Source organism: Macaca nemestrina, chromosome 13 (assembly GCF_043159975.1).
Source record: "Macaca nemestrina isolate mMacNem1 chromosome 13, mMacNem.hap1, whole genome shotgun sequence".
In the NCBI taxonomy this organism is placed as follows: Eukaryota; Metazoa; Chordata; class Mammalia; order Primates; family Cercopithecidae; genus Macaca; species Macaca nemestrina.
Window position 1 is genome coordinate 42,065,892 of NC_092137.1, and position 21,919 is coordinate 42,087,810.

General features: G+C 47.1%; 1 protein-coding gene across 1 annotated transcript in view; it reads right to left on the reverse strand.

The window, feature by feature from the left end:
* LINC02898 (long intergenic non-protein coding RNA 2898) overlaps positions 1-21,919 on the reverse strand; it is a 58,654-nt gene that overhangs the window by 23,232 nt on the left and 13,503 nt on the right. The window contains exons 4-6 of the mRNA XM_071076108.1: positions 20,176-20,252; positions 12,303-12,422; positions 3,035-11,632 (exon numbers count right to left, since the gene is read on the reverse strand). Coding sequence (XP_070932209.1) covers positions 12,385-12,422; positions 20,176-20,252 — 115 coding nt within the window. The 3' untranslated portion in view covers positions 3,035-11,632; positions 12,303-12,384. The remainder of the gene's footprint in view (positions 1-3,034; positions 11,633-12,302; positions 12,423-20,175; positions 20,253-21,919) is intronic.

Here is a 21,919-nt window from a genome sequence, read left to right on the forward strand (position 1 = left end):
GGGGCTCATGCCAGCCCAGCCCCAATTGGGGTATATGTGCCAGCCTGGGGGAATCCCACAGGACAAGCTGTTCTTTCCTAGAGCTCGGATAAGGATGTGAGCCTGACCCCAGGGGTCACCCAAGCCCATCTTCCATGGCTTCCAGGGCCTAACACATTGTCTGTATGACAGTCCACAGCACATTGATTTTGCCAATAGGCTGTGACTCCGGATTAGGTTCCAGAGTGAACTGCTGGCCTGGAGACCCAAGTCAGCTCTTTTTCACCAGCTAGGCCACTCAGCCTTCTGGAAAAGAGCACTGTGGTCTTGGAGAAAAGGCATGGAGGTCTGGGCCCTGGCTGAGAACCTACAAGCTAAACCCCAAAGAGTCAGCAAGGCCCAGACCCATTATCAGTCAGGATACCTCACCTGCAGACCCGCCTCTCACTCAGATGCCCCAGCCCTAAGCAAAATCTGCATGAGGACCAACCCTCTTAGACTAGGGGACCTTGCACATAAGAGTTGAGGCTTGTCCTGTCCTGGAGCTGCCCGTCCCATCACCTGGCTTCTCTCCCAATCTTCCACAGAGCCTCTCACTATTCCTGCCCTAAATGAAGTGGCCAGAGAGGCAAAAGGCCCATTTATCTTTTTTAATTAACCACCAGATACCGACGTTCTCTGGAGAGCCCTCCCACACCACATCCAGATTGCCTGTGGGAGAAGATGTTCTGGAAAGACCATCAGGAAGGAGGCACAAGAAGACAGAAAACAGAGAAGGAGACAGAAGAGCCTGGATTTTCCAAGCTAGAATCCCAGAAGAAACACAAAAACCAAGTCTGTGACCGTCAGGTAAATGACAGCGCTTTATTATTCTGGGAAGATGGTGGTGTCAGGAGGGAAGTGGGGAGGACTTACAACAGTAGATATTCTAAGTGAGAGCTCCTCCTGGGAGGCCTGCCAGCTCTCCCAAGCCTCACCACGCCTGCAGGGCCTGACCAGCAGAGGAGCCTCACAAAGGGGTCACTCGTCCTCTAGAACATCCAGAGAAAATTGGCCATGGCTCCAGAACCTGGCCCAGCCCATTTTCCAGCCTTCACGTGCCCTCCTGAGCTTTTCTTAAGGCTAATTGGTTCAGATACTGCTTCAGGACAGACCAGCACCAGCTTTAGACCTTTAGAAGGACAGGCTGGAGGGACAAGCCAAGGGTACCCTTCCTGATCATCCTGCATCTGGCTGCACGTCCCCAGCTAAGTAACCAGCAGTGGTGACCTCCCTAGCCCTCCTTCTCCAATCTTGCACTTCTGTCTGGCTGTAGCTGTGTATCTCTTGCTGGCAGCTGGCTCTTCCCCACTTCTCTGCCTCCCTTTCTCCAAGCCCCTTCACACTCTGAAGCCTGTGAACCCAGAAAATCTGAGACAGGTCTCAGTTAATTTAGAAAGTTTATTTTGCCGAGGTTGGGGACGCGCCTGTGACACAGCCTCAGAAGTCCTGACAACATATGCCCAAGGTGCTTAGGGCACAGCTGAGTTTTATACATTTTAGGGAGACAGGAGACATCAATCAACATATGTAAGAAATACATTGGTTTGGTCTGGAAAGGCAGGACAACTTGAAGCAAAGGTAGGAAGACTCTTCCAGGTCACAGGTGATACACAAATGGTTACATTCTTTTGAGTTTCTGATTAGCCTTTCCAAAGTAGGCAAATCAGATATGCATCTATCTCAGTGAGCAGAGGAGTGACTCTGAACAGAATGGGAGGCAGGTTTGCCCTAAGCAATTTCCAGCTTGAGTTTTCCTCAGTGATTTTGGGGGCCCAAGATATTTTCCTTTCACAAGCCCGCAGGGAATGAGCTGTTCTGAGTTGAACAGAACGGGAAACTGCACTTTTGACTCTGAATGTATTTCAATGGAGCAGCCTCTGCTGAAAGCCGGGTTCAGACACTGAACAGCCGCTTCAGGGAGATGTGATGGTTGCAACTTGTGAACCGTGCTTTCCTTTCCATTCCCTTTTCTCTACATTTGTCTGATTCACCAGCAGCTCAACACGTCGCCTCCAGCCCATCAAGGCCCTTCAGCCTCCTTTCTCTTGGGCATAAATTGCGCAAGCAACAACAGGAGAGGAGGGTACTCTGGAGGAACTCCCAGAAACCACCTCACCACCAAGGACTGCAAGTGAGCCCGGCAGAGTGAAGTTCAAGGACATTGTCCATAGGCACGGAGTCACACACACACACACAAACACTGGGGCTAGTTTGGGGACGCTGAGCAACACCTGTAGAACACAGGTGAAGTCCATGGGTAGCTGTCAGAATCCTGTTTTCAGCCGGGCATGGTGGCTCACGCCTGTAATCCCAGCACTTTGGGAAGCCAAGGCAGGCAGATCACCTGAGGTCAGGAGTTCAAGACCAGCCTGGTCAACATGGTGAAACCCCATCTCTACTAAAAACACAAAAATTAGTCTGGCATCGTGGCAGGGGCCTGTAATCCCAGCTACTCAGGAGGCTGAGGCAGGAGAATCGCTTAGAACTCGGAAGGCAGAGGTTGTAGTGAGCCGAGATCACAACACTGTACTCCAGCCTGGGTGACAGAGCGAGACTGTCTCCAAAAAAAAAAAAAAAAAAAAAAAAAAAAAAATTCCTATTAGAATCCTGTTCCCTGTTCTACCTGGGAACAGGATTCCAACAATCACCCACAGACTTCACCCCAAGACGGCAAGAGCCAGCTCAAGGCCTAGAGAAAGTGCCACTCACAGGGCAGATTTTCTGAGAATTTAGGGTTGTGTATGGAAGAGGGTTGTCAGATAGAATACAGGATACCAGGATAAAACTGAATTTCAGATAAACAACAAATTTTCTAGAATAAGTACGTCTCAAATATTGCATGTGTCATACTTATGCTAAAAACATTGTTTATCTGAAATTTGAATGTAACTGGGTGCCATGGGTTTTTATTTGCTAAATCCAGCAATTCTACAACTACCCGACTCCACAGTCATGTTAGAAATGATGACAGTACCACAGAGTAAAAAGAACAAGAAAATTGCAATCAGCTCACCTTTTGTTTATCCCTCAGGGTCTTCCTCTCGGTCCTGGCGCTCCCAAGTTCTGCACCAGAACCTCTCTTGCCTCCATCCCACCTGACCCCTTAGCTGCTCTGAGCTCCTGTGGCCCAGGTGTAGGCCAGTGCTTTTGTCTCTTAACTCAGCTGCATTGAGGTTGAATTTTTCAAAAGGAACTTTATTAGAAAACTAGAGGAGCATATAAATATCTGAATTCATAAAAAAAAATCGTAGTTATCACACATAAGGAGATTAAATATCAAAGCCCTGGGAGCTAAGTCCAGCCATGGCCTACTCATTCTTTTTCTCCGAATGTTACTGGATCCATTGACTTGCAGTGAGGGTTTTTAAGCTGGCTGTACCTTCAGTGAAGCCGAACCAACATTCCGGAAGAGAGGCTCCACTGGCTGCATATTAGAATCACCTAGGAATCTTTTTGCCGCCTATCCTAGACCAATTAGATCAGAATTTCTAAGAGTAGGTTTGGGCATCAGGATATTTAAAAGCTCCCCAGGTGATTCTAATATGTATCCAGGGCTGAGAACTCATGCACATTGGAATCACCTGAAAACCTATTAAAAAATTGCTTGCCTCCCACCCTCAGAAATTCTGATTTAATTGGTATGAGGTGTGGCCTGGGTATTGGGATTTTTAAAAGCTCTCCAGATGATTTTAATGTGCAGTCAAGTTTGAAAACCCCAGCTCCTCACACTTTGTTATAACACAGTCCAAATCTCCAGGGGATTTTACTAAACTGGAGATGCTGGGGTGGGGCCTGAGATTCTACATGTCTAACAAGTCCCAGGTGATACGATGCTGCCGGTCTTCATACCACACTTTGATTAGTAAGGTCCTAGATCAATGGGTCTCACAACTGGATATACAGTGAAATTACCTAGGGAGCCTTAACAACTACCTCAGCCTGGGCCCCACCCCAGAGATTCTGATGTAATCTGGACGAGGTGGGGTCTGGACATCAGGATTTTAAAAGCTCCCCAGGTGATTCTCATATGCAGCCAAGGTTGAGAACCTTGGCTGTAGACCAACATCTAGGCGTCATTTTACAAGTGGCCCTGTGACCCCCAGTGGGGAATACCGCTCTCCACAAGCCTTTCTGACTCACCTCCGTTCCCTGCCCCAGCTGGCAGAAGATACTTTCTTCTCCTGCCTCAGAAGGCCATGCCCTCTAGTAAAAATTCCCTTTCTCCCACTCCGGGCTGAAGAAAGCCTCTAATTCCCAGCTCGGTTGCAGAAGAGAGATGATTGCCACAATACCCTGAAAGCATTTCTGGTCAGGCCTGCCCATTTGGCCTTCCTCAACTTTACCTCTGATTATCAACCGTTCCCCCTGCTCAAGCAGTCTTCTCTAAGGCCGCCTCTGCCAGAGCAGCCACGGGCCACAGAGAAGTACGCTTCACCTGCCAGTCACAAGCAAAGAAGAGAAGGTCCGTGCTTTGACAGAACACTATCAATCACAGGTGCTGAGCCAGTTGCATTACTTAGCTGTTCCCAGGCCAGTTAACATACAACCTCTCCCCTCTCCTACCTCATCCTTTTGAAATGGAGTTGTGGTGACGCATGAAACAAGATGTGGCCTGCAGAGAACCAAAGGGAAAACGTGAAATTAATGAAATTATGACTCTATTTTGGGGTAATTTCCATGAAATTATTTATGAATCTTTTCTTTCCCTAAGGGGTGGCCATAAATCTCATCTTTAATGCATCTTCATTCGTAGCTTTCATCTTCTGATGGGCCTGCATCTTTTGTTGGAAGTTGGATGTTGTTGGTAGAAATGTTAAGTCCACGTCTTAGGTGTACGGAGTTTGTATAAAATATGAACTCTAATGTGTAGAATTTGCAGGTCGCTGAAGTGTCACAGTCTACTGAAATGGGTCTGGAATCAATAAGGTACACATCAAACTCAATTGTATTTAATTTTCATTGCTACCTAGAGGAAAGCCTTGCATGGCCCTACTCGCATGAAATTAAACATGAAAGCCCATCTGAAGTGTAGAAGCAATACTTAAAATGACCTGTAAATAGAGCAAAACATGGCAGCCCAGCCCATCGCAATATTATCGTTCATTTCTCTTTCCATAGTGGAGGTGACAGCCCCCATAAGAAAACCGGAAGAGACACAAGCACATTGCAGATCTAAAGGAGAGCTAAGTGTTTTCAGTTACACACCAGCAGGGCTTCCCTCTCTGCACAGCCCTGGAGTCTCTTCCAAGTGGAAAATCACACTCTGTCCTTCAGCCTGAGAGTGAAGAGAGAAGGCAAGTAAAACAAGGACCTCCTGAACTTGGCCAGCACTCCACCCCTGCTGCCCCCCACCGCACCCAGCTCAGTTCCTTGGCCAGTGAGATAATGGAAGGTTCAGCCCTTGCAGCTGACGTGGGGTGGGGAGCAGACGCCCACTCTGGGCACTTCCAGCTGACACTGACCTTTCAGTCATGGAAACATTCCCCAGACCGACACTAATCGGGGGCACATCTGGCGTTTGGACTGCATCCAGATGGGGGTTTGTGTTAGTCGAGTCAGCATGATAACCCGCTGGGGAGGGCAGGAGGGGAGAGGACACAGCAGCTGAGAGCAATCCCCATCCTTGGCTGTGTGAGGGAGAGGTGGTCATGCTGTGGCCAGTGAGTCATAGACTAGAGACCACCTAATCCTTGCTCTCCCTGCTCCCTCCAACAGAGGACAAAACTGGATCCACCCAGAAAGGCAACTCGCCAGAGTTGCACAACTGGTCAGCAGCAGACTGCGATCTCAGTGTCCCGGGAAACGATCTCAGTGTCTCATCCACTCTATTGCACTGCCCACTTTCTACACTCTCTCAAAGAGTAGCGTGTTATTTCAGGATAAAATACATGCTAAGGTGATGAAAAGAGTCCAGCTGTTTCTTCTCTTTCACTTCCTCTGATTTGTAAAAGTATAGGATGATTTTCCAAGACAGTGACAAACCACCGTCGCTCCCACCCATTCCACCCACCCCAATTCTTTCATCATAGCTTCTTTTCTGGATTTGGAAGAAGAGGCTGCCCTTTCTGACTGTTTCATGGACTTTGTCAGAAATCAACACAATGTCTTATCTCCCATCCCTAGAACGAGCAACTGCAATTGGGAATAAGACTTCATAGTATCGAAGGTCCAGCTACACAGGTCAGGAATGACAAATGGTCTTGGCCAGCTCTCAGCCTCTGCCTTTACAAAGTCTGACACCTGTTGCAGTCACGAATTGCACTGCTAAAGAGGTAATCAAGCAAACCAAAGCTAGGATAAAAGGGATTATGTCTCCACTCACCCACACAGAAAGAAGGCTGTCTCCAACTGCAGAAGGAAATTCTTTCCATGGGCCCTGGAGCACCCTCCCCACTTGTGGGCACCATGGTTCAAGTCTGCCCCAGTGATCCTCTCCTGTATAAACCTCCAGGTCTAGATTATGGAAACCAGGAATCTCATCCAGCTGCTCAAATAACAAAGAAGTTAGCAGGATCCTCTGGTATGAATAATTATAACTGCAGAGATCTATTCAGCCTTAACTCTTTGCTATAAACCTACAGAGAAACAAGGAAGCAACCCAGGTAAAAGCAAGACAATGGTCAGTGGTCAACTTCCCAAGGTAGGTTTCAGCTTCCACATTAACTAATCAGCTTGCAGAGCTTGCAGCACCTTCTACATCCAGCCTGTAGACAAAGGGCAACTATCATCCACCAACCGATTTTGTCCTCTTCTGGAAGAATCAGAAAGGAAAAAATGTCTTCACTTCATTTCTCCTACTGTCCTCAAGATCACCTCCCTCCCCAAACCCCTCACTTCTGTTGTCCTCTCTAAGAAATATGCTTTATCCACTCCAATGGGCAGGACAGTAGTAACTAAGACAGGAGAATGACCCTCCTCCTTGCTTTAGGGAAGTTATCAGTTCCACCCTCCTCGGGAAGCTCTGTAGTCTCTGAGAAGAGGCTCACAGACACCATCACTCTACCTAAGCCAGTTAGGTCCTCTGCTGGTGCCAGCCTCTTTTTTCCCCACCAATGAGTTGGTACAAAGCCATTCCGTGTTCCATGCCAAACCAGTTATTCGCAACACTCATCAAAATCCGCCTCCGTCCACTAACTCAGCACTCCTGCTTTCCTAGCATAGCCAACCTCCCTAACACCCTGACATCCTGGCCTTCAGCTTCACTATTTACATCACATGAGAGATTTGGGTTTTGAAAGCCCAATTCCCTCTGAAGAAAGTATGCAGATGATTCATCTTCTCTGAAAAAACTACCCATCCCAGGCCTTGATATCCATGCCAAAAAGTTCCTGAGATGGGGCTCGGAGAGGACAGAGTGGGGGAGTTCTGTTACATGGGAGAGCACTGCCTCAGTTTCCAAATGAAAAAGATGACACTCTGTTCTTGGGGCACTGCTTTGCCAGGGTGTCCTGCAGAAACCAAGGAAGCTTCCGTCCTGGAGTCACTGTGGACACAGCCTTGGATCACCGTGGAGCCTCAGACCACACTGACTCCTCCCTGTCTCCGTGTCTAACCCCCTCTCACATAGAGAGATCTGACCGACCACAGACATCCCCTCTGGCCTCCCGAGTGGTTTCTTCAGCACAGCTTCCAGAGCCAAATTAAACGTTCACTCTATGTCTATAGACAAAAAGGGTTTTGACTAAACTCTGTGTTTTAGAGAGGGAGTTAAATGCCGTTAACTTTTTAGGGGTGGGTGAGAGGGATGACAAATAACAACTTGTCTGAATGTTTTACATTTCTCCCCACTGCCTCAGGAAGGTTCACAACGAGGTCATCCGTGATAAGGAGTAGACCTCCCAGCCGGACTGTCCCTCAGCCCCCAGAGGACACTCCACAGAGATATGCTAACTGGACTTGGAGACTGACTCACACTCCAGAGAAAAGCGTGGAGCAGGGGTGCAGGGAGTGGGGCCAAGGTCCCAGGGACAGGATGTCTAGGAGAGAGATTGGGGTGAGGGTAATCCAATGCAATTACTGTGGCAGCTCAACATTGAAGGGAGGGGGAAGAAAGATGTGCAGCAGAGATGGTAAGCTCCAAAATTTGAGGCTTCGGCTGCTGGAAAGTCTTAGGGGCAGAGATAATAAGGCATAACAGACTTTGAGGGTTTACTACACACTAGACGCTCTATGCATTTACTTACTTATTATCTCTTATTTATTACTTTGTGTAACTCTTGTAATAATCTTATGAAAACAGAAACCCTCACATAGCCATTTTACAGATGAGAAAAGTGACATTTTTGGGAGGATAGCTAAGGATAGCTAGTAAGTAAAGGAGCTGGGACCTAAATCAAAGCCTTTCTAACCAGAGTACACACTCTTTTCTTTTTCCAGGGTAATTTTTTTGAATTTTTATTTTAAGTTCTGGGATACATGTGCAGAAGGTACAGTTTTGTTACATAGGTATATGTGTGCCATAGTGGTTTGCTGCACCTATCAACCTGTCATCTAGGTTTTAAGCCCTGCATTCATTAGCTATTTGTCCTGATGCTCTCCCTTCCCTCCCCACACCAGACAGGCCTTGGTGTGTGATGTTCCCATCCCTGTGTCCATGTGTTCTCATTGTTCAGCTCCCACTTATGCGTGAGAACATGTGGTGTTTGGTTTTCTATTCCTGTGTTAGTTTGCTGAGGATGATGGCTTCCAGCTTCATCCATATCCCTGCAAAGAACATGATCTCATTCCTTCTTATGGCTGCATAGTATTCCATGGTATATATACCATATTTTCTTTATCCAGTCTATCATTGATGGGCATTTGGGTTGGTTCTATGTCTTTGCTATTGTAAATAGGAGTGCACACTCTTGACCACTACACTGGAGCACTAGAAATAGTGACTATATTCATTAACCAATTAGAAACTAGTATGTGGAGGGTATTGGGAGCAGGTTTACGACTCTGAAAGATAGTCTGGCTTCATTTTAACCAGGGAATTAATCATCCATTCCATGAAGCACCATTTTCAGAAAAGGCATTCCCTGGCGCTCACCCTAAGTGTTTGTATTCTATGGCTAGATAGGCCAGTGTATAACCACTCCTTTTTTCAACACTTCTTCCAGCAAAAACACAAAAGAGCACGGTGAGCTGAGCTTATACTCCTTACCAGAGGCCTCTGATGTCCCATCTGTTAGTAGGATACCAATCCATGGCTCCTCACTTTCTAGGAGTCTCGGAGGAGACAGTGGACCCTGGAGACACCCAGGACACAAAACCAGAGCAAGATGAAGAAGCTCCACTCACCTCTCCCCTCATTCTTGTCCAGAAATTTGCTCTATCTTCCCCATTTTTTGCCCTGTCCAAATTACCCACCACAATTAGACAAAAGGCCTCAAGAGGTCTGCAGAGGGGCAGGATGAGGGCAGGGGTCAGCTTTTCTCCTTCAGTTGATTGTTTTGTGATTACTTTAGACTTGGTCTAGTCAGGAAGAATCCGTCACTCTCAGCAGGCAGTGGGTGGGGAGAGGTACCAGCAGACTTAGAAGTAGATATGGAATGTATTAAATCGTGGTGCAAAAAGAAAGGCCTGAGAGGTTAAACCAAAGAGAGAGATGCAGTTGCACAAAGTTAGGGGATTGAAAGAGTCCCCAAGGTACCAGAAGGTCCAACATAGTAAGAATTTTAAGAGGTGATAAAGGTAACTTGCTGTCAGAAGAGGCAGATATTACTAAAGAAACAAGTGAAATTGATTCCTTTCTCACGCCACCATAAAGGTGAATGGCTACCAGATGGTCAGACAGAAATACCTGTCCACAGGCTGCTGGAGAGAAAAATAAATGCAAGAAGAAATCAGATCCTCCTCTGAGCAGGTGAGCAGGAAATTAAAATATCTGTACACTGACCACAAAGCAAGACCACACATGGTCGTCAAGAGGCTGTTCAGAAGACAGCAGGAGTGGAAGTTAGCGTCTATCCTGTCTGCCGTCCCACACGCAGAAAGCCTAGTCACAAACCTCCCAGTATCAGAGGGAAAAGCCTTTGGAGAAAACCCAGCAGAACCAACAGGAATAAAGATGGGACAGCAGAGACCCAGGCCACTGTGGGAAAACCAAGCTCACATCCTAGAAGAGTCGTTGGTCCAAGTAACAATTCCTTGAGCACGTGCTATGTGCCAGGCCCTCAGCTGGGAGCTTTTTCAGTGTTTTTCTAAGTGTAGGCAGTTTCTGAAATGGCTCTCAGTGACTCTTGCCTCCCATGTAATCCCTTCCTCTAAGTGTGGGCTGGACTTAGGGACTTGGTTCTAATGAATAGAATATGGTAAGAGTGATGGGGCGTCACTTACTCCCATCAAAAAATCTCCCTGGATTTGTGCTTCATAGACTCCCATCTCTCCACTCCAGCATGTCTTTCAGATTCTGGGCATCGGTGAGTAAATCTTCTTCCTCCCTGAATAATCATCTTTTCTGTGGGCTTGTTGCTACATTTCTCCCAGAAGACACCCGCATACACACACACACAGCATGCAAGCACACCATTACACTAGGAGGAGGAGGGAGCTCAGCCTCCTCTTGCCATTGTCCTGCTCCTTCCCAATCAATCTGCCAACCACAAATTAGCATTACACAGGCATTTACAGTGTAGCCTCCAGGGATAGATAGAAGCTGCTAATCCTTAAGAAGGAGTGCTGGTACAATAGCAAGTGGCCTGCAGCCTCATCTCCGCTCACGGGGGTGTTCCTGTGCAGCAGCATCTTGCTCCTTTGTGAGCTGGCCAAGTCAACCACAGATGGTGGAGTCACTGGGCCTTGGGCAAAGAGGAGACACTGGAAATCTAAGGAGCACCAAGCTTTGCAAATGCCTGCATGACACGCTGTTCGCTGTTCGATGACTCTATTTATCCTCGGCAGATGATCCTCTTGGAACGGATTCCTTCTCAGAGCTTCCAGCCTGGTCTTTTGTCAGTATACCCTTCCATTTTCCATTTCTACTGGTTAACATTAATGAATGGCTCCAACTGGGACCAATCCAGGGCATGAAATCCCCTGGGGGGTCAAGTCTGTAGTTCCCACCTGCTCCACCCTCTCAGCAACTTGGATTAACAAAGCTGGGGTTTGTTTTGTTTTACTTTTCTTAAGGGATTGATTTGGCCCTCTGAAGTATGATTGAAATTCCTGATCCCAAAGGAAGGCAGCCCTGGCTGGGTTCCCAGGGTCGTTTCTATCCCCAGGCACGGTCTTCAGAGCCCCCAGGGGCCTCTGATTGCAACTCTGCCTGCTGAAATCCCAAGGGCTGGCTCCTGCAGCAGCCTCCTCTGAGGCTTCCTGCTCAGCTCCTGGGCCCTTATCCTGCAGCTGGGTCTGGAAACCAGAGGAGCTTGCAAGAGGCAAAGCCTCTTATCACAAACATTTCCTGCCTATTCCCGCCTGACCCCGCATACCATAGCCTTTCCCTGGCTAGTTGGGCCACCAACGCAGCCCTCACACAAAAGACTTGAAAGGCAGGGTCCCCAGACTTGTCTCTACTCCAGATTCTTCTCCATCCACACTGTCTCCTTTCTCTAGGGAGCTCACAGGCTCTTCCAGGCCACCCAAACGGTTCAGCCGCTGAAAAGCATGGAAGGAATTCAGGTGGAACCTGCAAGAAAGAAGACAAAAGGCAGGTAGGATTTCTAGTTCAAATAGAAGATGTGAGTCACAGCTGGAGTTGGGCCCACCTCCCCGAGGACCCCACTGTGCTATCTCTGACAAAGAGATGGAGACAGAGTTGAGAGAAAGGCCTGCACACCTGTGTGTGTGTGTGCATTTCCCTGGCATCCCCACATTGTGGCCTCCCCATGTTGTGCTGCAAGTGTGGCTGAAGCCGTATGGACTGTTGATGGTATGTGCTGAAGGTCTAGGAGACAGGGCCAGAGGGTCTAGCCAGCCCAACCCGGCTGTGCTCAGCAGGTCACTAAATTCCACAGCCCCTCTCCCCTCCCCACACCTGGGGCACCCTAGTCACACCCCTTCCCCCGGCCTACACTGGCCTTCTCTCTGCCTCCTGCCCCCAGCTCACTGTGTGGTCCAAGCCCTCTGCCACAAGAAGAGCCAGGGAGGGAGGGATGGGCCTGCGTGTTTACAGTCAAGCATAACTGAGCCTTTATTTTAAATAAATAAAACTTTTAGCTAGTTTTTATTTTCCCTTTCTTTCCAAAAGCAGTTTTGTCCCTCCTCCTCCTCCTCCTCCTCATCATGGCTGAGCCTTTATCTGTGGGGCCACCCAGGGAGGGGCTGTGGGAGGACGGAGGAACAGAGGCCAGACTGACCCTGATGCTTCACGTCTTCTCAGGCCGTGTGAAGTTCTCTCTCTCTGTCTCTCTCTCTCATCCTCACAGAGCCTCAAGGTTATTAAGAATTCAGGGATGTCCAGGCCTGAGGAATAGAGACTAAACAGGAAGCCCGGGCTTCATCGTCAGCATATTGTCCATCTGTTCCCCCCAATCACAGGGTTGCCCACCCCCCATATGAAATTGCCATCCATCTGTCTTCCTCTTTGGTCTGTCATCTCTCTGTCTCCCCTGTTGGACCCTCATCCATCTGCCCCTCCCATGGGACACCGTCTCTCAAGGTCTCTTTTGGGTTGTCATAAATCCGCCTTCCCCATGGGATGTTCCATCCGCCTGTTACCCCATCGACCTATCAGTCCATCCGATCCCCTTGATCACCCTTTTTTGTCCATCTGTCTCCTCCCATAGGACTTACTTTTGCCCATCTGTCTCCCCGAATGGGGCCAGCAATGGTGAGTCTCTGAGGCATGGAAACAGTTGGGATTCTCTTCTGGTTTTGATCCCAGCAACCACAATAGTAGCTACCATCAATCAAGTGTCTATGTGCCATACACTCTACATACATTATTCCCTTTTGCCCTCCAACAGCCCCGTATGTGCTTATTTCCCTGTTTTACCAGAAGGAAACAGAGGCTCAGAAGGGTTAAGTGTCTTGCCCAAGGTCACACAGCTCCTAATGAGAGACACAGGGTAAAAACCGGCTCTGCCAGTATGGAGTAGGGGTGAGGACACAGTCTTCTTACTCCACCCCCAGAATGTAAGACTCCCCTTCCCCTGGCCTCCCTGCACATTTAATTTACACTTTGCTGCTGGATGTTTTCAGACTGATGAAGTTTCCTCCCTGCCCTGGCTCTGCACAAAAAAAGTGAGGGAAGAAAAGCAGCCAGATGTGAGAGCATTTTGAAGGTCTTTTTGGGGGGATGGAGAGTGATGTTAAATAAACATCCAATGGTATTCTTTCTGCAAAACGATCCATTTTCATGGCACCCAGGAGTTCGTCCAAGGGTCTCTGGGTCACTGGGGAAAAGTATTCCGTGTGTTTTGGCTCCATATTCTTCCATTGGCCACAAAGAGCTAATTCTTCCAATTAATGAAATCAGCACCACTGATGGAGATGTACTGACAAATTATTTTCAAGATGAATATATTCACACCCATGGTGGGACTGATTAGCCTGAAGGATTTGGAGGTTACAGAATGAAGGTCCCCCTGCCCACCGAAGACACTGAGGTCATTCATGGTGGCCGGGATGTTGGCCACCATCTCAAGGGACGCCTCTCTCCGCTGGAGCCATGGAGACTGGACTGGGTTGTCTGTGTGGAAGGGCTGCCTATCAATGGACTTCTGTATGGCCTCAGCAGGTCCCCAGCACCCCCCACCCCCTACTGCCCCAGCCAAGTCCCCTTCAGGGCCTGGTCTGAAGGGCCTATTCAGCATTTAGGACTCCCTGATGGGAAGTGAAAGAGAGACAGACAGATGCTTCCGTGGAGCTGGGGAATAGCTAGAAGCCTGGAGACAGGAAGGGAAGCTTGAAGCCACCAGGGAGGAGCCCAGAGAGAAGAAAAAAGGCAGGCCGGAGGTCCTATAGGATAAGAAAGAGAAGAGGGGAGGAGGGGAGGAGGGGAGGCTGTGGGGGGGGGGGGAAGAAAGAGGGTGGGGAGAACCAGAGGATGGGGAGGAGGCCGGAAGGAGGCCTCCATGCCAAGGGAAAGATCCCATTTGGGAGACAGACCAGAGCCAGAAAGCAGTGTGGGATTTTTTAAGCCACAGATTTAATTTCCTGATGATATTTTTTTTCAGGCTGATATTCACAGCATTTTTCATTCCCCAAGCAGATCTACCAGTCATGAAAAAGTGATCCAGAGTAAGCTGAGTGATGGGCCCAGTTTGAACCTGAACAGATCCATCAGGATAGCGCAAAGTCAAGGCAACATGTCCTTTCTTTTTCTAACCACTAGAGACTAAGGACAAATTTTGCTTCTGGCTGGTCTTGGAGGAGGGGAAAAGAACAGTCTCTAGGCAGCGCTGGTGAATAAGTGACAATGCAACTTCAAGGGCTAAAAGATCTCTGTTAATCATCTCTTTGGTTTCTGTTTTCCTGTGTGGGCCCTGACTGAATCAGTATTCTGAGCTTTGAGAGTTATAAGTTAGGAGCTAAAGAAACCAAAGCCCAACTTTCTCCAGGACATCTTATACCACTACCACCAAGCCATTTTTCTAAAGCCTTATTTTCCTGCTTAAAAATCCATCTGTACAGCCCTGTGCTTACCAAATAAAGTCTACACCCTTCAGCCAGAAAAGCAAGGCCCTCTAGAACCCAGCTGCTCCAAGTGTGGTCCAAGACCAGCTGCCTTGGCATCACCAGGGGCCACGCCATGGACCTGCTGAATCACCAGGCAACCCTTGTGCGGTGACAGCACGAGAAGCCCTGCTCCTTACCGCTTCTGACCCACTCCAGATAATCTCCTGCTGCTGCCATGGAGGAGGGCTACTTCCACAGCAAACTGGAAGTATAAAAGTCTTCAAATATACCTTTCGCTTATCCAGTTCCAAGTGCTGGTTCCTGACTTTCCTTTATCTTAAAGATGCTTCCCCTTGTACCCCCTTGAGGAAATCTCACCCACATTTAAGACCCAACTCAAATGCCATCTCTTCCAAGGATCCTTCCCTTCTTACTGTCCCCTTTCCTTGCCAGAGGTTAGAACTTCCAAGGCAGTTTGTTTGAATCTCCCTTGGAGTGCTTTCTACCTTCTGTCTTGCATTTTGATTACTCATGTACTTATCAAGGAGCAGCATTGTGTAGTGTTTTGCAGGGTTTCCTGGGTTCAAATCCTTGTCCCATGGCTTCCTAACAATAGCACCAAACAAGTGCTTAATCTCTTTGGACCTCAGTCTTCTCATCTGTAAAATGGGAGTAATAATGATACCTCCTCATAGAGTTGTTGCAAGGATTTTTAAAATATATTTATTGAATACCTATGTGCCAAGCAATGGAGATACAAATGTGACCAAAACCATATAGTTCTGTTCTCATAGTGGATTACAGTGCTTGCACAGTGTTTAAAACACAGCAAGTGCTCAATACATTTTAGCTATTATTATGCCTTATCACATTCACCATACCCTGGACATTTGTGTAAGGCAGGGAGCATATCTACAAAGATACATCGGTGTTATAGCCCCAACATCTAACACAGAGCTTGGCATATAGTGTGCACTCAAAAAGTGATTGTCAACTGACTGAGATGACCCAAAGAACAATGTTCTTAATTGCACAGGAAATGAGAGCTGTCATCCCTAAAGCCCTGTGCCTACCCAACATAGCAGTCTTCCCAAGGTTGACTGTTTTGTGCCCCTTTTCCTAGAACCATAATTTGTTTAATCAATGATTGCTGTTATTTTTCTAATAATCGTTGGTTAAAAGTTCTGTTTCCTCAGTGTGGTTTCCATGCTGTCCTCTCATTGGTTTCTTTCTGTGTCCCACTCCCTGCTTCCCCTCTGAAAGCTCAATGTTATGTTTTGGGGTGGGTTTTTAGGGGAGCAAGTAAAATATTTCCACTGGACATAGTATTTATTTTATTTTTAACTTCTTTGTATAACTTAATCAATTGTCTCATTAACATTCTTTTGACTCCCCCAAAAAATGGTTTCTTAAAATTCTTATTCTGTGTTTTCATCTCCAGGGGAACACTTGGGCTGGGTTTTCTACCAAGAATGACACAATTCTTTCCATAGCTACATAGAGGTGGAATTTGAAAACCAAGAGAGTTGTATTGGTCCAGCTCTATTGCCTTAGTCCTACGCCCCAAAGAATTCCTCATACACACAAGACCCCAACTCTCCCACTGGCCACATTTCGCAATGCTGCCTCTATTAAAAATGTTCTCTTTCTGGTTAAATCCTAATGGAAAGTGAAATAAATACCATTTAAAAAGCTCTTTCAAGATGAGGGTCATTCCAGAGTCCAGTTGCCTTGAATTACAATGATCCTTGACATATCACTATTTCCTTCAGACTCAGTTATTGTATTTTTTTTTAATTCAATCAACAAACATTTTAAATTTCCTTTCGCATTTCCTTGTGGTGACCTGGTTTTGTTTATTTCTCCTTTCATTTTTTCAAGATGGGGTCTCACTCTGTCACCCAGACTGGAGTACAGTGGCGCAATCAGAGCTCACTGCAGCCTTGAATCCTGAGGTCAAGTGATCCTCCCACCTCAGCCACTCAAGTAGCTGGGATTGCAGGTGCAGACCACCATGCCTGCTTCTGGTTTGGTTTAGAAGCAATTCAAATATCATATGTCTCCTATAGTTCTGTCCCATCTACAATTTGCATGTCTAAATCTTCTTTTTTGTTATCCACAGGCAAAATATTATTCAGTGCAAGCTCCTTCCACCCTGATAGGAAAAGATTTTCCCCTGTATTGTCTCAGCTTTAAGAAAGGCAGAAAAAGACAAGTGAAGTCACTTGTTTGGGATTTCAAGGAACAGGTAAAAAATGGAACCTCTGGCAAATGGGAATGTGATCTACATGGGAAAATCTCTGAGAAGACACCTACTCTTCCATTGGTCTTTGTCTCTGAGGCTCCTGGAGCTGCAGCCTCATAGGAGTGGCTCCTTGTTGGAAACTGGGGCAAAAAAGTACAGCACTGGTAAGGACAGAGGACTCTGTCTGTGGAAAAGGGACAATCGGTGAACTTTCGAGCCCAGGGGCAGGGGCAAGGTTTCCAGTGTGAGCTAGACGTCTGGAAACTCAATCTCACCTAGAGTATCAGTTACCTCACAGACTCAAACCCTCTCCTGCATAAAGGGTGGCAGTAGCGGGGCGGGCCTCTGACATGAAACCCTCTGTTCACTTCTTAATTAACTCTAAGAAATGTGCATCAGAATTTCTTAGAAAGGGAAATTGTTCTGCCCGGTAGAAGGACAGAGGTGTCATCAAGATAGGAGTTTGAGTATGACAAAAATATCAAGAGCTTCCCATGTTTGCCTTGGCCCAGAGAATTAGACATTAGTGGGGTCCCTGTTTAGATCATGGAACCATTGCTCCCTGCCAAATTTCTGCTCAGGGCTTGTTTTCCAAAGAGAATCATAAGAGTTACCTTTGCCCTGCCTACTGTTTTGATATCAAATGTCCTTGGTACTCGAGCAAGAAAATATGAGGAACTCTCAGATCCTGATTCTACACACTTTGGCAACTCCAGATAAGCACCTGAATTACAGAATCCTATTTAACATCTGGGTGTGAATTCTCTCCCCATTCACTCTGAGCCTGCCACCAGACTAGCCCTCTCTAAGCCTTCATTCACGTATTCTCCATCAGCATTTAGTATAAACCTATCAGTATGCTTGACACTACACTAGGGACTTGAGGTACAAACAGGCCCAAGACGTGATCTGTGCCCTCAAGGGTTTATTTTCTAGCAGGGAATACAAATGTATGGATTAATAATAGCAGCTACTGTTTCTTAAGCCCTTATGAAATGCTTTTTCTTTTAGTGACAACATCTCACTATGATACCCAAGCTGGAGAGCAATGACCATACAAAGGCGTGATCATAGTTCACTATACCCTCAAACTGCTTGGCTCAAGCAACCCTCCTGTGTCAGCCTCTTGAGTAGCTGGGACTACAGGCACACACCACTGCACCCTGCATATGATATGCTTTTGATAAACATTGAGCTAAATAGTTGTAGTAGACAGCCTCTAAAATAGCCCACAATGATCTTCTCCTGAAATTCACATGCTTGTGTAGTGCCCTTCCACACTGACTAGGGCTGGTATAAATAATAGGATCTATGGAAATAATAGTACATGACTTCTGAGACCAGGACATAAATGACAATGCAGCTTCCACCTTGCTCTCTCTTGGATCATTCACTCTAGGGGACTCCAGATGCCATGTGGTGAAGATACTCAGGAAGCTCTATCCTGTGGGAAGGTCCACATGGAGAGGAACTGAGGCTGCCCACCAACAGCCAGCGAGGAATTGGAACCTTCTGCCCATAGTCATGTGACTGAGTCATCTTGGAAACAGTACCTCCAGCCACAGACAAGCCTTCAGATAACTGTAGTCCCATCTAACATCACGATTGTATCCTCATGAGGCAGAACCACCCAGCTAAGCTGCTCCCAAATTCCTGACCCACAGACAGAAAACAGTGTTTATTATTGGTTTAAGCCACTAGATTTTAGGGTAATTTGCCATGCAGCAATAAGTAACTAATACAGAGCTTTGTGTTCATTTTCTGTTGACTCTTCAGGCCAGTCTTAGTGGGTATTTATTATTATCCCAACTTTACAAATGAGGACACTGAGATTTAGAAAGGTTATAGCAAGAGGCAAAGTCACAGCTAAATAGCTAAGTCTTCTGAACTTCAAACTCTGTGTCTTTAGCCTCTATGTAATAAAATGATTTTGGCGCAAATGCAGAAGTCTATACAGGTAACAAAAGGTCACAGTGGGAGTAGTGAACTCTACCTGGGAAGTCTGGAACTGGAGGGGAGGAGGAGGCAGGGAAGACTTGTTAGAGGATATCAGACTTGCAATGAAAAGGAAGGATGAGCAGATGTTCACCAGGTGGGCAGCAAGGAAAGGGATTCCAGATGAAGCAGCATGAGCAGGGGCATGGAGGCACCAAACAGCCTGTGTTCAGAACCTCTGAAGTTTCCAGACCTGGAAGAACTGAGGCCTTGTGGCTTGTACATAAGGGGATACTCTTGGTTCTTGCCCAAGGTCTATTCTTGCAGTCACAGGACAGAACCCTGTGCCCCCCAAATAATTAGCACATTTCCTACAAACTACTGTCCCAATCTCTTCTCTTGATTAACTTAAATCCTCACTCCCCATTTCTTTCCTAGGTCAGTTCTTTTTTTTTTTTTTTTTTTTTTTTTTGAGATGGAGTCTCACTCTGTTGCCAGGCTAGAGTACAATGGCGTGATTCAGCTCACTGCAACCTCCGCCTCCTGGGTTCAAGCGATTCTTCTGCCTTAGTCTCTCAAATAGCTGGGACTACAGGCACGTGCCACCACACCCAGCTAATTTTTGTATTTTTAGTAGAGACAGGGTTTCACCATGTTGGCCAGGTTGGTCTCGATCTCTTGACCTTGTGATCCGCCCACCTTGGCCTCCCAAAGTGCTGGAATTACAGGGATGAGCCACCGTGCCTGGCCAGTCAGTCTCTTTTAAAGACCCAGCTCCCTGGCATCCCCATCATGCATACCACTGTTCTTCTTGGCAGGCAACTCTTGCTCCTTACAAAAATGTGGTTATGATGCTTATATTTGAATTCATAACATCTCTTTTCTACTGCAAAATACCATGTAAACTTTACTTTCTTCTTTAGCAGGATCGCAAGAATGGCAAATTAGGGAGATTCATGGGACCAAGTGTATTGGATTATAGAAAGGTGCCTTTAACTTTTATTAGGTTGGTGTAAAAGTAATTGCGGTTTTTGTCATTACTTTCTTCGAAAATAAACAATTACTTTTGCACCAATCTAATACCTTTTCTCATAGCAGCCTTCTGGATCCTTGGTGGATTATAAATTAGAGATGCACAGTACAAGGAATTAGTAGCTGGTTTAATAACAGTATCCACACCCCAAAAATATTGACCATGGGTTTATGTCAAGATCTAGAGGACAATCTATATTGGCATGACCAACGGTTCTGAGCTCAGCCCTCTCCCAGGCAACATCTTTTAAACCAATAACTTGAATGAAGATATAGAAAGTAGGTTTATCAAATTACCTAATGGTTAAAACAGGTAGGTAGCAACCCCATGAGATGGCAGAACTAAAACTGTCTCCCAAAAGGCTAACATGAGTCAAGTCTTACCAAGACATCTTTACCTGACATGTAAAGTCCTTCACTTGAGTTCCAAAAGTAACTGCACAGATACACAATGAAGATTTCCGACTCGGGATAACTGTAAAAGGGAAGAACATTAAAGAGTTTTAGCTCTAGTTGAATAGAAGCGAAGACACAGCCTGCGCTAGGGGAGAGGAGGAGGGACAGTTGGATTCTGAAGGTTTACTGCTGAGATTCGACAGCCTCACCACCAACCCCAGGCTGTATTTAGTAACTCGCACTCTACTCCATTAAATGTGTTTGGGTTTCCAGCCCCCTCCCCGTGGCCCTCACCCCAGACTGAGCCAGGAGCCCTTAGAAGGTAATGAGAACACTGAGAGCTTGGAGTCTGGGAAGAGCTTGGAAACGAGAGCGCTCAGAGCCTCTCCCTGCGCGGCCCTATCCCTGCTGATAAGGCTGCGAGCAAAGCTGGCTGACAAGTGATTGGAAACAGGAGTTCCCAAACCCTTTAACTCTTTCCTACCCTGCTCGTTTGCTGGAGTCTCCATCTCCCTTGGCTTCCCCCTCTCTGTATCAGGGCTCTCTTCTCCCTCTACCAGGCTTTCCATCTACTCCGCCTTTTGTCCTGATGAGTACCGAATGCTGTCCTTCTGCCTGAAAAGCAGTCACTTTCACCACCAAAGATGCAGGCTGCCCAGACAAGTCAACCAGGGAGTCTCCCTCTGGTCCAGACCCTACCAAGCTCACTTAAACAACCACACCTGTGCTTGTCCAGCGCTGCTGTTCAGCAAGCAGCAGGAACCTACCAGGGGAATGTTGGTCCTGTTTGGTGTTTGGGGTTTCTGGGAGCGGAGACCCCAAGGCAAGTCACAGAAACCTAAGCCCAGAGCCATTCTCAGCTGCCCCTGCTGGCTGGGGAACCCTATCAAAGGACTTCAGGGGTCACCCTCTTAAGCCAGACCTGACTTTGCTAGGGGATCCTAAAGGCCTTCCATTCACTTAGGTATTGCCTGCTTCGTAGACAGACCTCTTACAGGCATGGATGACGAGGGGTCTGTCTGTGACAGTGGCCAGCATGACTGAAGCTAAGAGGTAAGCTTCCCTCCTTACCCTGGGGATGGGCATTAAGGAAAAGCCAGGCTTAAGAGCCACAGTAATTAAGTGTAAAAGAAGCTTCCTTCAGTGGAATGGAATTCAGATAAACTGCCATTATCATGCAAAGCAGCTTTGCACCTAAAAGCCCTTACTCAAACAGGCAGTTTAATTAAATCCCTAATCTCCTCTCGCCTATTTGACCCCTTTTCTCCTCCTCTTATCCCCTTACCACCCCCACCCCCTGCCTCAACCACACCCTTACCTTCAAGATTCCATTTAAAATACCCCACCTGTAAGTGTGCAAAATCTACCCAAAAAAGGTAGGTCTGGGGTCCTCTTTAGAGTTTGGTTGCTGTGTCTTAGAGGTTAGCTCCCTGAGGCTCAGACAGCTCTGACTTGGGTGCTGGATGCTGGCAGCAAGAGTGAGCATGATGGTGGTGATTCCCACAATGGCCATGGTCAAATGAAGTGAGGGGAGTCAGCATCACACTCCCACCCACTGATTCCAGCTCAGCCCCAGGAGGCTGATGCCCATTTATAACCCACCCCGTGCCATGAAAAGTCTGCAGTCTCCCTCTCCACAGTAAGTGTGAGGCAGCCCTAACAGGCTTGGATGTTAGGACCCTGCTGTTAAACCAGAAGCAACAGGGATGGAGAAATTGACCTGTCTGTAGGCATCTCCATTTCTGA